Source organism: Aulonocara stuartgranti (genome assembly GCF_965226115.1).
Source record: "Aulonocara stuartgranti genome assembly, chromosome: 9".
NCBI lineage: Eukaryota > Metazoa > Chordata > Actinopteri > Cichliformes > Cichlidae > Aulonocara > Aulonocara stuartgranti.
Genome location: NC_138960.1, coordinates 19111011 through 19127902, shown reverse-complemented (window position 1 = coordinate 19127902; position 16892 = coordinate 19111011). Strand labels below are relative to the sequence as shown.

At 39.2% G+C, this 16892-nt stretch overlaps 1 protein-coding gene across 9 annotated transcripts in view; it reads right to left on the bottom strand.

Annotated features, from left to right (window-relative positions):
- Nucleotides 1-16892, bottom strand: part of myo3a (myosin IIIA) — a 67776-nt gene that overhangs the window by 1363 nt on the left and 49521 nt on the right. For all 9 annotated transcript variants that reach the window (XM_082545606.1, XM_082545608.1, XM_082545611.1 and 6 more), the window contains 8 exons: nt 16388-16550; nt 16215-16301; nt 16006-16129; nt 14707-15913; nt 14464-14614; nt 7725-7816; nt 6168-6208; nt 1827-2138 (listed from right to left, as the gene is read on the bottom strand). In XM_082545606.1, coding sequence (XP_082401732.1) covers nt 1827-2138; nt 6168-6208; nt 7725-7816; nt 14464-14614; nt 14707-15913; nt 16006-16129; nt 16215-16301; nt 16388-16550 — 2177 coding nt within the window. The remainder of the gene's footprint in view (nt 1-1826; nt 2139-6167; nt 6209-7724; nt 7817-14463; nt 14615-14706; nt 15914-16005; nt 16130-16214; nt 16302-16387; nt 16551-16892) is intronic.

Genomic DNA, 16892 nt, shown 5'->3' with positions numbered 1-16892 from the left:
ACTGAACTGGAAGTTTTGACTGTGTTTGTGGTGTTTCTGCCTTTTGTAGCCTTTATGATGAAATTATTTGACCAGCTAAGTGATACAAACTCTCCAAGTCTACGCTTGTGATGAGTTAAAGTCTGGTATTTTATTTGCATGTTACAAAGCACTAATTAGTTGATATCTGTGAACTGTGCCTATACATTCAAGCACAACGTTAGAATTAAAGACAAGAGACAACTACATCACTATTTGTGAAGGAATTTCAGAATTTCTGTCTTATATCTGTGAGGTTCTGACTGGACTATGAATATAAGTAATTTATGCGAACGTCTGTTGAATGTGTAGACTGCAACAGATTAGCAACGAATGACAGCAATTGTCCTTATTATCATAAAGACACTGCGTGTAATTATTTACTTGACCTTATTTAGCAGACTGACTTCATCTTATTGCCATTTTATTACCAACTTTAAAGCAGCAAAGTCACTTTGAAGAAAACAATTGACTGAGTTTTCATAGACTTGCTGTGAAGACTTTCAAAACTACAAAGTTTACTGTACACAGTTGCAATAAAATTGTAGCATGCCATGGTCTCTAACCACTATTGTCCTTACTGTAACTATAGCCTTACCAGCTAGCCAACATTAGCTGCTAGCTTAGTACTCCAGCCTCATTAAAATACGATCAGATCTGTCTCTTAAATCCAAGATGCTTCAGAAGTGGCTTCAGTGGGTGATATCATGGTGAGAACTTCCATCTTTCATATACAGCCTGTATAGCTTTGTCTTATTATGGTTATGTAGATAATGCTTTTCCCTCTTTCTGTAAACTAAGGTCTGACTTTACAAATCATCCAAATTCACTGAGATTACATTTATTTTTAAACAGTAGCAACAGTAGTATCATTATTATACTGAAGTAGAAACGTAACAAATTCAGTTAGCAAACATTAACAATGTAACTTGTGACTATATTTGTGAATCAGTAAAGCTGAACTGTAATAAATTGTACGTGCAGACGGTAACAAAGCGGTCAGCTGGACAAAAATCCTGAAGGCCATTACCTATCTTTCATCTGTTTCACATAATGCGAGTCGATGGAAATGATGACGAGATGGTTGGAAAAACAATCCCAAAAATGTCATAATGGGACCTCGTGGTTGGTATTGACAAAGATTAAAATGGCATCATAAAAAGTGGAAACTGATTTCCAGCTTAAAAGTGGTTCCACCTTGTTGAAGCTTATTGATGGTGCTGATTACAACATAGCTGATAGTTATCTCGGATGATCTGATATCCTCGTGTTGGTGTTGTTCCCAGACCATCATGAAAATGTTGTTCCAGGTTCAACATTGCAAGTGACCAATCACATTGTTGTGACGTTATTCTTTTGCGCGCCAAGCCATTCGTGCATTTATGAAATTCCAATGTTGCAAGGACAATATCAATTCTGCTTACTGTTTATTAAAGGGTTACGGTTAGGGTTAGGGTTAGGGTCCGTTGATTGGCGGACAGAGGCGGTTTCTCCCAGCTTAAGTACAGTTTTTTGTTTTACGCCGGTTTTTCCCGAAGTCGCAAAAGTATGACGTCACAGCATTCTGATTGGTCACTTGCAATGTTGATCCTGGAACAACATTTAGTATGATGATCTGGGAACAACACCAACACGAGGATATCAGATCGTGCAGTTATCTCTCAGGTGCTTTGAATGGGGTTGGTTCAGTGTTAAAGCAGAAACAAGTAATTAATGCAGTCATGCACAGTTTCACAAAAATACAGGGACACTTTATAGGACATGTACTTATTGCCAGAGACACTATGAAGAGGACATAAATGACACACCTGTTTTCTTTGGCAGATTTGGGACGCTCCGGTTCAGTGGCGGCCCTCTCTCGGATCTGTCGACTGGGAGCAGTCAGTCTCTGCTCTACAGACTGCCTCCTGTCCCCAAACTGCCTTCTATCCATAGATCGTCTCCTGTCCATGGACTGCTTCCTCTCTACGGACCGCCTCCTTTCCATTGACTGCCTCCTCCCTATAGATTGCTTCCTCTCAGGCATGGATGATGTGTTCTCTTTGGACATGGAGGGTTCAGAACAGCTGGTAGAGAGGGCTGGGTAGTAGTGGTCATCCACATCCAACAGTTTCCCTGAGCTACAGCAAAAATAAGAGGACGGGGTCAGACAGACATTAGAGTGTCATCAAACAGTCTTTAAACAGGTTCTCCGGATGCAAATAGAGCACAGGTGTGACTGAAACCAGACACGAATGCTGTAAAAATCAATACAACGCATTTCTCATAAACACAATAACCTCAATAGTAGATTTTGATTGAAGTTAAGTGCTTTTCCTCTCGTTATGTTTTTCTTACTTTACGTTCAAATCAGATTATAAAGTCATTTGTTTAAGGTCAGATAAAACTCTATTCAAGTTTTTATTTTAAAATTAGGAGCAGGCGCAGGTTGGCTATATGGACTTCAATGCAGCTACCTCAGCAACTCTTTAAAGGGGACCATATGTGCTCATTTCATACTCAAATTTTTAATTTTGACTCGACTGAAGCTGCTCTGCATGAATCAGACTTCAAAAATAATACTTCTTATACTTGACTGTTGTGAAGCTCTTTGCTTCCTGTCTAAAACAAGTCAAAACATCTCCTTTAAGGCCACTCCCCTTTAGGCTAACTTTCCTTTGACTGGTTGCCCCTCATAAACCGAGGGTTTAGCTATTCTGCTCACATGCAGAGCTGTTGTTTTTTCTAACTTTCTTCGTCTATAAGCAGGTCTTTGAGATACTCATGATCTTCTGCTTTTTGTGATTTTTTTTCTTTTAGAAGCCACTAAATGCTGGCATCAATATAACTATTTCTTTATTGTAGAAAAGGAGAAAAATATTTTCCCCAAGTTAATTCACCAGCTGATTTCACATCTTTAAAATTTGTCTCTGTGATAGCAGTGACTATAAAATTAACTGAGCAGCAGAAAGAAGACAAATCTTATTGAGAAGAGGATAATTATCAAGTCCTCATCATCCAGGTATCTGCTCACCAGACTGTGTAAACTGTCCATCTGCACTGTGCAGCCCTTCTCTCAGCCGTCACTTTGACCTCCATTTGAACAGAAGTGTGAAAAGGACAGTTTCAATGTGCAGATCAATATGTCTCACACATTGTTAACATAAGGTAACAACCACTATCAGAATATATAGTCAGTACTACCAGTACACTGATCTCATTCTTACATTGTGATGTGTTTGAAGCTTGACCTGAACTTATCACTGTACTTTTGGAGGCGGGGTTGGCACACAATTATCCCACTGATGAATTACAATAAATGTGCTATTCTAAAGCTGAAATACATTCTTTCTCCTTGATTATAATTACCTCTCCTGTCCTCTAAACTATTAGCTCAATTATGTGATTGACACAGCACGGACAAAGAAAAACCACAATGACAATGGCTAGCACAAGATTTAGATCTATTATATAAGAGCTTTTAATTTTTTTTAAGTTTTTGTAGCACTAGATAATTCACAGAGGAATGCAGATGTTCAGTTTGTTTGTTAAGATGGCTCTGTGACAAAGACTTCAGGTTATAGCTGGTCGTGTTTTAACTAGCTGAAGTACTGCCATTCCCTACAACATCCACTGATTTTTCTTTTTTTATGCCATATACAACTCAAACATTACTAACACGACAACATAAATTGACTGAATATCTCAAGGCACCTGCCACATTGAACTAACCAGATATGGCACATTTAACAAGCCCTTCTGAACCCCTTATTGACCTTGGAGTGGCAGTGCATGAGTCTTATTCAGGCATACCAGATAAAGGTATACCTGGGTTGGGGGTCGGCTTAGGCCTGCCACTATTGGTAAAGTACAGCATATAGTCTTCACTGTTGTTTTATACTGCATCATCTCAATTTTTAACTTTGATTGTTCAGTAATCTAAAGCTCTGAAATCACTCTTCATTTTTTGTACTGGCTAATGAGCCAGGTCAGAAAATAAATGGGGGCTCGTCCGGGATCTTCTGGATTCTTCTGGGTTGACTAAACATTTGAGTTTCTTTGATAAGGTGAGAGAAGCTTTGAGGAGTGACTGAGCAAACTTTCTTTTCTTTTTTTTTTTAAAGCTAGGTGGCTATTCTGCCATTTTACAAGGCCCTTAATCCAAAATAAAGAAGTGGTTTATAAGCTGGGTCAGAACAAAAAAGGGGGGCTTGTCTGGGATCTTTTGAATTCTTCTGGGTAGACTAAAAACTATTTTTTCTTTAATTTTTGGGAAGGTTGACTTTATATTTCTGCCTTTCTACACTCGATTTTACTCATATAATTTACATAGACATGAAGTACATACATGTATTACCACATTTCAGAGATTACTTTTAATTACTGTTGTCATTACTGATTTATGTAGCCATGCATGGCTTTAGGGACAGCAACAGCCATATATCACTCCAGACTGAAAGTGAAATTGTTTTAGACAAATGATTCATTTGATTCAAGTGAAGTACCTTGATATGCACACGGAAGCATTTTTGGATGACTTCCCAGCATTGTATGCTTGATAAGCAAGATGAATGCAACTTGTGGGGTATCTAATTTCAGACCAAAATTAACATGGTGGCTTTTTTTGTAAACATTCTCTTACACTGAGAAGTAAAGCTAATGAGGTAAGAAATAGCTAATGTCTAAATCTGGCCTCATTTTAGAACACAAAAGGTTAGCTCACAGTTAGCTTTTTATGAGTTGTCTGTGGTGTAGTGGTTAACACATTTGCCATTTATACAAAAGATCCTTGGTTTATTTCTGGCAAGAAATCCAACCGCAGTGTGTCATATGTTAGTGTAGTCCTGGAAAAAAGGGACGTTTGCTTCAGGAAGATGTGGTGTAAAATGTAAAATGTTATCACCCCTTGGGGAAAAAAGCAGATGGAAGACTATTTCATACCAACAAGAAACAGGCAAATCTAAATGTCCTGAGTTCTAATAACTTAGATAACAACTTTAAAAAAAAAATAGGGTTACAGGCCTTTTTAATGCTCTAAGCAAATATTACCAGAGATCAACATTTTAGTATTTAGCTTAAAGTAGCAATATATCATTAGCCACAAGCATACATTAACCTATAGCTGCAGACTTGTTTGAAATGTCCCAAATAATATGACAGAATTAATTATGCACTGAATGCACAACGATTACAGACATATTTTTGAAATGCAGTGTGGTGAGAAGCCTATAAGGTTTCATAAGCTTGAAATAGGCTGAATAACCAACCAACTTGTAGATTTCAGAGTTCTGATAGTGGTACTAAAATATAGATATCTGTGCTATGCAATCACACTTTCCCTCCCCATTTCTCATGTATTCACTCTCATTTACTATCATCACATCAGTATACTCTCCAGCTTTCTATCCCTACCACCCACGTTTTCCCATTTCCCAAGCCCAATTGCTGTCAGCTTCAGCCAGAGACACTATTGTTCCTGCTGACCTTCTCATCCTTAATGATGCATGTAAACTGCGCCTGTCCATCGCTGACTTTATTTATTTGCTAACAAATTATTACCCTTGATGTCTAGCACTGTGTTGTATTGTGTGTGTCCACATCAAGGGGGCTCAGTGTGTGTGTGTGCATGTCTGTGTCTCCTCAGACTGCTGTGATAAAGTACCCAGGCCCCTGCTTGTTCAGCCAGCGCTATCGGTCTATCTTCAACCCCTCACTCTGTGCGGGATGCTCACCTTGTGGCCTGTACGGCACATACATATGCATGACTGCACACATCCACAGATACTTTCTGGTTTCATTTTCTTTTCTTTAACAAAAATGCTGAAAACATTTACCAGTATATTCGAAACATGTCACATAATGCAGAAACCCACAGAACAACTCCTATAAATGATACCAAACCACCAATTTGGGATTCCTTACGTTACATTTCTCTAAGAATATGATATTCAGCCAATGTAAAGAGGTAAAAGATGAGGGCAATTAATTTAACTGTGGATGTGTGTATCACTGTGGATCATTAAGTTTGGACCCTATGCCCTTGCACTGTCCCTATGTTGACACCAGGCTGTAGTTGTTACTATGGCCCAGGAGTAGCAAGCAAGGAGGCAGCATGTCAACCTCATAAAACAGTAGCTAATAGGTTGTTAAAATAAGAGTGGGACACTTACCCCTCTTTCCTGGGTTTGCGTTTATCATCTTGGACAGACCGCTGAATGAAGAGAGATGGAGAACTGATTATTAAATGTCAAACAGCCAACAGTAATATCTGGATGGATTTACCCACAAACACTCTATATTCATGGTTTCTAGATGACATATCTTGTTGTATAAGATGGTGACATATCATCTTATAGGAGAGCATTACCACTAATCACAATCAACTAATCTAGAGAAAAACACAACAATTTGGAAATAATGCGTTAAACTGAAGCATGATGGTCACTGATGTCTATGAGAGGCATTTCAGTCACTCAGTGAGAAACGTCAGATAAAAGACCCCCACTAGCCAAACTGCACATTAATGCAAGTATCTAATCAGCCAATTTGATTGCACCATATAGACACAACCTGCTGAAGTCCATACTGATCATCGGAATGGTGAAGAAAGTAATTTAAGTGACTTTGAATGTGGCAGACTGGTCTGATTATTTCAGAAACTGCTGATCTGCTGGGATTTTCCCACACAACTATCAAGCAGGCAACAGTAACTCAAATACCCATTTGCTGCAATCAAGGTATGCAGAAGAGCATCTCTTAAAGCACAACATGTTGAAACGTGAAGAACATGGGCTACAGCAGCAGAAGAAAAAACATTTTCTGGTCTAATGATTTCTAATGAATTATTCAGATGGCAGAGTCAAATCTGGGTGTAAACAACATGAAAACATCTCTCCATCCACCATAGTTTAATGGTGTCACTGTACATTTTCTTGGCACACTTTGGGCCTTGTAGTACCAACTAAGCCTCATTTAAACTCAGTAGTTAGTTTTGCTATGAAGAATTTTGGTTATTCTGAAGGTAAAAGAGGGTCCAACCTCATAGCAGCTAATAAAGGGTCCAGCGAGTGGATTTTTTTCCCCTTAGCCATAGGTTTTCTGTGACATGTCTCTTTTTAATGGGATGCACCACCATTTTAGTGGCTGTTCTCTCATATTTTCAACAATGCAAAATGAAATATTGTTTAAATATTAATTCCACTAAAGTTTAACGGAATTCTTCTGTTTTAAAACTACTTGAGCAAATGTGAAAGCACAGTAATCGATTTAGTAAAACTCTGCTGCTTTGAGTGTTGAATGCCTAAATGTCTAAAGAGATCGTCAGTCTAATTATCGACTAGATAGATTGTATCTGCAGTGTTTACTACACTACAGAATAAACAGAACAGTAAACAGCAATCAGGTGCTATTGTGCACCAAAATGATTAAAAGATTTCTAACAATAAACACTGAATAAAAAGGGACTACTTTTAGTACAAAAGGGAAACTTCTGAAGAAAATCACTCCATTGACAAAAATACTTTTCCAGACAGCTTCATAATAGTCTGATATTTCTCACCTTGGCAACATACGGTGTGTGGTAAAGAGCTCTACTACAGGGTAAAATTTGACAATCAATAGTGCATTATTAAAGCTAGATGCTGGGAAGGCGGTTACAGTTGCAGCTGATGGCAAAGCTTTGTTGTAGAAAATATCTGAAATCGTTCGTCGCCTTCTCTTAGACTTACATGAATCAGGTTGTAATAGGTGGAGTCCTCTGGTGTATTCAGGGTCTTTGGCTGCTGGTTCCTGCGGGGGGTTCTCGACAATCTTTTGTCAGCTGAAAAGTAACACAGACAGTTTAATGCATCCGGCACTGGTTTTGCTGATGATAATTGGGCAAAATGAGGCTGACAAAAATGCACAACTTTATTTCCTGATAAACTCTCAAAATGTCTTCAACACATGATCAGTTTGCATTTTTTTAAGTGTCAGTTGGTTTTCATGGCATGCCCACCACTGCTGCAGCCTCTTATTTCACAAAAGTACTCTTAGCTGAAGTATTTTGGGGCATTTTCTTCCCTTTTTAAAGAGCAAACATGGCAGATGAGATGGGGGATGGTGAGACAGAGACGACTGGCCAGAAATTGCTGCCTTCAAATCAGTTTGTATTTCCATCTTTTTACTTCCTACTTTTCACAGAATACGAAGTTTCTGCAGCCTTTAATAACAAAGAGTGCTGCTGTAAAATGCAGATTTCTGGAAATATATAAGGATTTATGTTAGCATTATGGTCAATTGGAGAGGAGGGAGGTATTTCTACTCTCTGATGGATTTCTACATCTGGAGGTTAGCCTCAGCAATTCATAATATCTTTCTCCTGCAAGATGCCAAATAAATTAGAGTAGAAAACTGAACATATAACATGCACATAATGCGTTTTTACATTATGATATATATATATATATATATATATATTTTTTTTTTTTACTTTTGACAGATGACTTTAGAGAGAAGTCGTGAAATGAAAGATGACTAGATTCAAAGCAAGAACCACCAGTGCAGTCCAGATTAATGATACAGGTATAAACATTTGATGTTATATATTTCAGTTATATCTTACTCAAGATTATTGTGTCATTTTTATGAGGCTCAGGAATATTTTTTAGTGTATATTTTCTAAGGCACTTGTGGAAGTGCAGTGTTTGATAACTTCGTAATGATCCACGTTTAATTCCGAGTACGGTATTTGAACATGCAGTGATTGGGTGGGCAGCTTTCATGCCTGACATCTCCCACCTTGCAGCGGCTGTACTGCAATCTATCATGTTTGTCATACATGATGTACTGTATCAACAACCCTCATCTATGTTATTGCAATTATAAATATATTACAGTGACCTTTGTTTGATGCTCATTATTAATCGCTGTTCACATACGGGAAAAAAACAATCCATCATGTACAGAAGCTCTCAGGTGAAGAAGGTAAAAAGTTTGTAACATTATTGAACAACTCCATCCAAAGGTCATTCTGAATTGCAAACAACTAAAGCCAATTTTACGTACCTACTTATTACTTCTTGCCATAATTGTTGGAAATGCTAACTCGCAAAACATGATTAAAATCTGATGACCTTTCCTGAAGAACAATGTGACTGGGATTCCTCTGCTCTCTCTCTCTCTCTCTCTCTCTCTCTCTCTGTGTGTGTGTGTATTGCAAATGATTTTGATTTATTATGTCAGTGAAATTCATGAGGACAGATTAGCGCCGTCAATGGAGAAATGACTTTGTGAAGCTGAAAAGGATAATTTCATAGGAGTTGCACTAGCCCCTGGAAATAACACTGATAATTCATTCTGCTTTACCTCAGGCAATGCACTGTGCTGGAGAAGAGTCTGTAAAGGGCAAACATGCCTGGATTAAAGGAAGACTGTTATCTGTGTAGCTCACTCTGTGATACCACTCTTTTGTCTGCAGATCTGTACACTGCCGCAAGTTAGCTTAGCCTAGCATACAGACTGGAAACAAAAACATCTATTTGGGCTCTTTCTGAAAGAAAATAAACTGAGTAAGAGTCATTAAATGCTCTCTAGTTAACACACTCTCACTGGCCATTGTATTAGGTACTTCTTTTTAGCTGCTTGCTTATGTAAATAGCAGAAGTGGGATGTGTAGCCAACAAATCAGCAACTGTGTAGTGTCAACGTGGACCAAATATCTGAGAAATGTATTCTGCACCTTCACGAATTCATGTCACAAAGAAGAAAAATTACTTGGAAAGACCAATGAGGATATAACCCAGTGCAATTGATTAGTACCAGGTTATCAACTGAGTTAGCTAGTTTTCTCTTTGTGGTAAGGCTTTAAGACTTACTTACTATATCTTTTTTATATTAAATATAGCATGGTTAAGGATAAAAAAGTATTATGTTCAGGACAGAAGAGAGGTGGGACCAAGTCATTGTTTTGCAAGTCTCAAGTAAGTCTTAAGTCTTTATCCTCAAGTCTCAAGTCAAGTCTCAAGTAATGTCAGGCAAGTCAGAGTCGAGTCTCAAGTCACTGGTGTAAAAGTCCAAGTCAAGTCACAAGTCTGAAACTTTGAATTTCAAGTCCTTTCGAGTCTTTAAAAAAAACAAAATGAAAAAATAATGTTGCAGTTATATGCTAAATGTAAATATTAGACCATGTAATTTTAAAATCTGTGTTTTTCTCAACACATGACAAAATAGTGAACTTAGAAAATATACACAAATTGTGAAATTGCACCTCTTTAAAATGCAGCTCAATTAAACCTAGCTCCAAGAATAATTTTCACCGACAGTTCTGAGATAAGCTGCATGTTATTCTTGGATGCAGTTGTAGGACCAGCTTTAAAATCGCATGACAAAAATATCATACACATTTAAAAAAAACTGCATCACCAACGTAGCCTGGACAACATTTGCTAGTTAGATGAAGTCAGCTATCTCATCGTAGCATATTTATATGCATATTTATAATCATACGGTTCTTGGAGTGAGTGCATACACTCATGAAGTTTAGTAACTTCAGGTCACTGCAACAAGCCCAGGTACAGTTTACCGACGGATGGGTACAGGACCTTGAAATGCACCGTGTAGAACGAAAGACCATCGTACGTATCATAAGTTTACCAGTCTCACAAATTGTCGTCATAAATACACATTCCTTAACCGTTTATTAATAGGACCTTTGAGCTCAACGGTAATTAATTAGTAGTGGAAATCATTTCTGGTACCCATCACAGAAATGTAGCAGTGACAATAATACTGTATGCTGTAATGGTACTGGGCAATTAGTGATACAAAAAACCTGTTTTATCCTGTGAATAAAAGTATATATTTTTGTCAATGTACCATAATAACAGAAGCGAAACGCAATATTGTGTCAGGACAATTCACTATTCATGCACAATAAATAAAGGAGCATAGCGCGACAATTTCTGTTCTTGCTTGTAACCTATATCACCAATTATGTTATGAAAATGACGTATTAACTACTAAAAAACACTGACCTTCGTGTAAATGCTTGGAGCAGACTAACCTGTGAGCTGGAGGGTTCTGGGACGTTATATTTGATCTTTGAATGGCTGCAATCCAGGCCATCCGTCGCGTCTTTGTTACTTCGGAAACATGGCTTGAACAATTTCTCTTCAACGACGTAATCCGATAACAACCGATCTCTTTACCCGTCGGCTTCCCGTGGCTGTCATGCGACTGGCTATTGCAGTTAATAATACAACAGCTTCTTGACATTTTTGTGTTTCTTTTTATCGCTGTATAACTGATTTTAATTGAAAGTCTGCGTGCGCTAGTACCGCTTGCCACGAGTTCCCAGAATCCTTTGCGGTTCTACCCGTGAGTGACGTCACATTTTCAATCTCTATATAATATGCATGTTAAATTTTATATTTGGGGTAAAATATCAAGTCTTTTCAAGTAAACCGGTTCAAGTCCAATTCAAGTCCCAAGTCATTGGTGTAAAAGTCCAAGTCAAGTCACAAGTCTTAGAACATTTTTTCAAGTCAAGTCTAAAGTCATAAAATTAATGACTCGAGTCTGACTCGAGTCCAAGTCATGTGACTCGAGTCCACACCTCTGGGACAGAAACACCATAAAATAATGTAAACACTTGGTCAAAGGGATTAAGTTAGTGACAAACTGAAGGAAAAAAATAAAACACTCTTCTGCGAAATTAAAAAACTATTTGAAATCAAAGAAATGCAAGATCATTCAGTACATTCAAAGCATACAGTCTGAAACTCAAAGGCTTTACGTTATTCATTTGTCTGTGGGCAGTATCCTTTTGTGGCTGGCTTTTGGTTTTGTCTTCTCCCTTTAGATTACTGCTTTCATATTACTCTTTAGGGTACTAGTCAAAGAATGAATATGTATTCATAATACAAAATTAATTAAAATGTGGGCTTTTCTGGTGACAGGTGAAAGTTAAATGCTAGTCTTACTGAAGGTACCCTGGTGTACTGTTACAACTTCCAAAACAAAAGTGATTATTCAAAATGTTGACTACTAAAAAAGTTAAAACTGAATTTACAAACAGAGTATTACAAGGCTATCACACAAGATTAAAAAGGTACTGCAAATGCAATGCCCTTGTAATAAAACTCAAAAGACTCTAAAGATGACAGCTGTCATCTTTATCTTTGCAAAGTGAACTTTTCAAATTGCTGCCTCTCTTCATTGACCACCCCAAAAGCAATTACAGATATCACCCATGCAAATCAAATGTTATCTTTGATGACACATGAAGAAGAGAAATGCTTCCTGTTTGGCACTTGACCTTCTCAGGTTTCCTAATCTAATAGAGCTGCAGGACACAGAAAGAAGATACTGTCCATCAGTAATAGGGATGCACCGATACCGATACCGGTATCTGGTATCGGCCTCGATACCACATTTTCTAAAGTACTCGTACTCGTTAAAAGTCCCCCGATACCGGGGACCGATACCACGGTCTGAGACCTGTCTATGTTTGAGCGGCATGTAAGGGGTTAATCACAAGCGCCAAGTGCCCGCCCCCAGGCCCCGGCTGCAGTTCAGAGCTGGGAGAAGGCGAGGCGAGACGTGTGGAACTATTTCAAAGTGAATGAAGACACGAAAACAAAGGCGGACTGCAAATTGTGCTCAGCGAAATTGTCCAGAGGAGGCTCAAAAGGTAGCGCATTTAACACAAGTAATTTAATCAAGCACCTAAAATCCCAACACAACAACAAGTACAAAGAGTTTACCCACGCTTATTTACCCACGCTTATTAGCACAGAGGAGCATAGCTGATGCTATAGCAGTGGGACGGAAAATAGTTGGGCATTTTAAACATTCCGCCTTAACCTACTCCCGCCTCGAGGACATTCAGGGACAGCTCAACCAGCCAATAAAGAGACTGCAGCAGGACGTACAGACGCGCTGGAACAGCACGTATTACATGCTCCAGTCCCTCATTGAGCAAAAGCGAGTGCTGGAGGTGTATGTGTCCGAGCATGAACTCTCTGACTATCTCACCGCTCACCAATGGGCTCTTATGGAGACAACTGTTGCCATCCTCGCCCCCTTTGAGGAACTAAGATAAGATAAGATAAGATAAGATAAGATAACCTTTATTAGTCCCACACGTGGGAAATTTGTTTTGTCACAGCAGGAAGTGGACAGTGCAAGAGTTATGAGGCAAAAATTAGAATACAATAAGAATAAATACAGTACACAACTGTACAGAATAGAATAAAATAAAATACTATATACAGTAGAATAAAATAAAATAAATATACAATAAGATAAAAATAGAATACAAATACAAATACTATATACAACTAACTAAAAAAGTGAGCAGCTACGACGCACTAGCCTCTGATGTCATCCCAGCTGTGACTGTGCTAGTGAGACTTCTAAACAGAGAAACAGACGAGGACCACGGTGTCAAGACAATGAAAGCAACCTTACAGGCAGCTGTCAAAAAGCGCTTCAGTGACGTCGAGACCAACCCACTGTACTTCATCTCCACCATACTTGACCCAAGGTAGTCTGTGTGCTATAGGTATTCAATGATAAACTACAGTACTAAATGTAAGATTATTTTACATCTGAAATATTATATATTTGTAACTATCCATCCATCCATCCATCCATCCATCTTCATCCGCTTTATCCGGGGCCGGGTCGCGGGGGCAGCAGCCTAAGCAAAGAGGCCCAGACCTCCCTCTCCCCAGCCACCTCCTCCAGCTTATCCGGGGGAATACCAAGGCGTTCCCAGGCCAGCCGAGAGATATAATCTCTCCAGCGTGTCCTGGGTCTATTTGTAACTAAAATACACAAATACAAATGTATGCAATATATATAATACATGAAATACATGAAATACATTTCCCTTATTACTAGCAGAAAGTCAAATGGCTGGCATTTGTCAATGAGTAAGTACTCGGTATCGGTATCGGCGAGTACTGAAATGCAAGTACTCATACTCGTACTCATTTTCCAAAAAAGTGGTATCGGTGCATCCCTAATCAGTAACATGGTCATCTACCAGAAGTCAGCAATAAAATTGCAATCTCCTTGTTTTTTTTGTTTTGTTTTTTATCGATCAAAATTAAAGAACAGGGAGAAAATAGCTGGAATTTATTATCCTTCAAAATGAGCACCCACTCCTGACCCAGATTGTTGTTTTCAGTCAGTTTGAATAGACCTAATAGCTCAGTCGCATTTGACAATTTTCGGTCAATGGTTCTGAGCGCAGTTGGGCACCATATCCATTATCTTCAGTTCAGCAGACTGAAAAAGACTAGAGAAGCCGAGAAGACAGTGAGAATGGACAGACTGTCTTTCTTAATTATCTAAAGGTCCAGTGCATCAAAAGCTGAACCAGAACTTCAAATTAACTTTGGGTCAATCCATGACAGCATTATGAATTGTTTTTATTGCTTTATAATCTGTTTTTCACCTAGCCAACCTCACTTATCTTACTTGAATGGCGACGCTGGGGAGTGAAGCTACCATTGATTGCGTTTCCTCTCACAAACAACATGCCATTGTTCTCAGGGTCTGATTGATGGGCCTGGATGATCTCATTCAGCTTCTGCTGCAGAGTCAGAAAGTCCTCAGACGTCTTTGCGATCTGTTGGAGAGATTAGAAGGAAAAAGGATATAAGACTGGAAAGAAAATGACAAGATAGTGAGTTTTCAATAAAATCTGTTTGAGGCTATAACCTGTCTGGAGAAGCTCTCCAGCCTTCTTGTCTCTTTCTGTGCAGCTTCCTTGTTGGCCTTCAGGTTCTTCCTGTCCTTGTACCCTCTGAAGTTACTCTGGATCTTCACTGCAGCGTGTTCTTCCTCCAGTCTTTGGTTTTCAACGTCTGTCTCATCTTTACGTTCAATTACCACATCAGTGATGTCCACAGCCTCCTCCTGTTCTGCATCAGTGGGAGTCCCAGATTCCTCCTTAGCTTTCAATTGCGCTTCCCTCTCAGCTTTCATTTTCTTTCGGTCCCGGTGGCCTCGGAAGTTACTCTGGATGACAGTAGCTGCTTTCTCTTCATCCAGCCCTTCTCGGTTCTCACTAGAAGTGTTCTCCTGGGGTTCTGGAAGAGATTCCTCTGTCTCTTCCTCCTTTGGAGGCTCTGATGGAACATCTTTCTCCTTCTGCCTTTTCTTGGGGAGCTTTCCCTCCTCTTCGAGTCGTTTGCGCTCCTTGTGGCCTCTGAAATTGCTCTGAAGCACTACAGCCGCTTTGGTCTCATCTGCATTTTCAGCTGTTGTCGAGGCTTCTTTTTCTGCCTCGTCACTACCTGGTTCCTTTTCCAGCACTTCGTCCCCTGCAGGACTTTTTGCTTTCTGTTTCTTAGCTGGGATTTTGCCTTCTTCCTCTAGTTTCTTCCGCTCTTTGTAGCCCCTGAAGTTACTCTGGAGAACAGTGGCCGCCTTGGTTTCCTCTTCTAAATCAGCAGCTTCCTCACCTGCAGTTTTTTTCTGTCCACCATCCTCCTGCTCTTCTTTTTTAGGCTCAGCATCCTGAATCACTGCTTCCTCTGCCACTTCTGTGTGCTCATCTTCTGGCACCTGAGTATTATCACTGTCATCATTCTCCTCTGCTTCATAAGTACTTTCTTCATCTTCCTCATTCTCCTCTTGTTTATCAGCTGACTTTTCACCTACTCCTTCTTTGTTAGCCAACTCTTGGACATCTTTTTCCTGTCCCTCTTCCGCTGTTGCATTTGGCAATTCCAGCTCTGCTCCAGCCATCGTCTTTTTTCTCTCCTTAAACTTTTTTCTCTCTTTGTAGCCCCTATAGTTGCTTTGAAGAACCACTGCAGCTTTAGTTTCCTCCTCCTCGTTCTCTGCATCATTTTCTGGTTTTGCTATCTGTTCCTCATTTTCTTTCGAAGCAGTCTCTGCTTTCTCTTTCTCTCTGGCTTCCCTGGAAGCAAAATAGACACATTTATGTTAAAAAGAAGAAAAGAAAAAAAGACATTTCACTGCTGCTTTGTGCATAGCTTCCATCTCTCTTACAGCTTTCTTTTAAAGCTCTTCCTTTCTTTATGCCCTCTGTAGCGAGCCTGAATCTTGGTTGCCGCTTTATTCTTCTCATCTACCATCTCTTTGTACCTCTTTTTTGCGAGATAGCCTCGGCAAACTGAAGAAGAAAATGGAATAAGGGTAAGCCAATATAATACGCACCACATATAGATAATGTAACTAATTTAATATCAGACTCCTACCAGCCTGAAACTGGATGATGAAGGCCTCCAACTTTGCTTTGCTTTTCTCATCAGCTACCCTCTTCCGAGCTTGATGTCCTCTGTATGCTGCAGCACAAAAAAAAATAAAATTTATGCCTCCTCTATAACTTGTTGACATTGTGGTACACAACCAGCGTGCACAGTTTACTAACCTGACTGCAGCACCAGGGCACTTTGTTCTCGCTCTTTTAATATCCGCCGGTACCGCTTGGCTCCAAGCCAGCCTCGAACACAAGCCTGGACCAGGATGATTCGCTGTGTTGTCTGCTGTACCATCAGATTCAGATGTTCAACGTGGTAATACTTGAGAAACACCTAAGCCCAGAGGGATAAAAACAACTGTTAGTTATTGAAATACAAACATAACACTGTAGGTTTAGCCTCAAATGCAGAATCACGCAAGCACTGTTGGATTCCCTTTTCAGGCACGACAGTGCGGAAGTTATTGTTCTTTCACAGCAGGAGATTTCTGGGTTCAACAATTTAAGGTACCTTTGTATGTGGCATTTGCATGTGCGCGTCAGTGCAATATGAATGCATATGAGTCTCATAGTGCAAAGTGTTTTAAGTTGTTATCAAGATTAGAAAAGTAATAAATAAATGCTAATCCATAAAGCAGCAGAAGATAAAGCAATACAAAGAATTGAGCCTTCACTA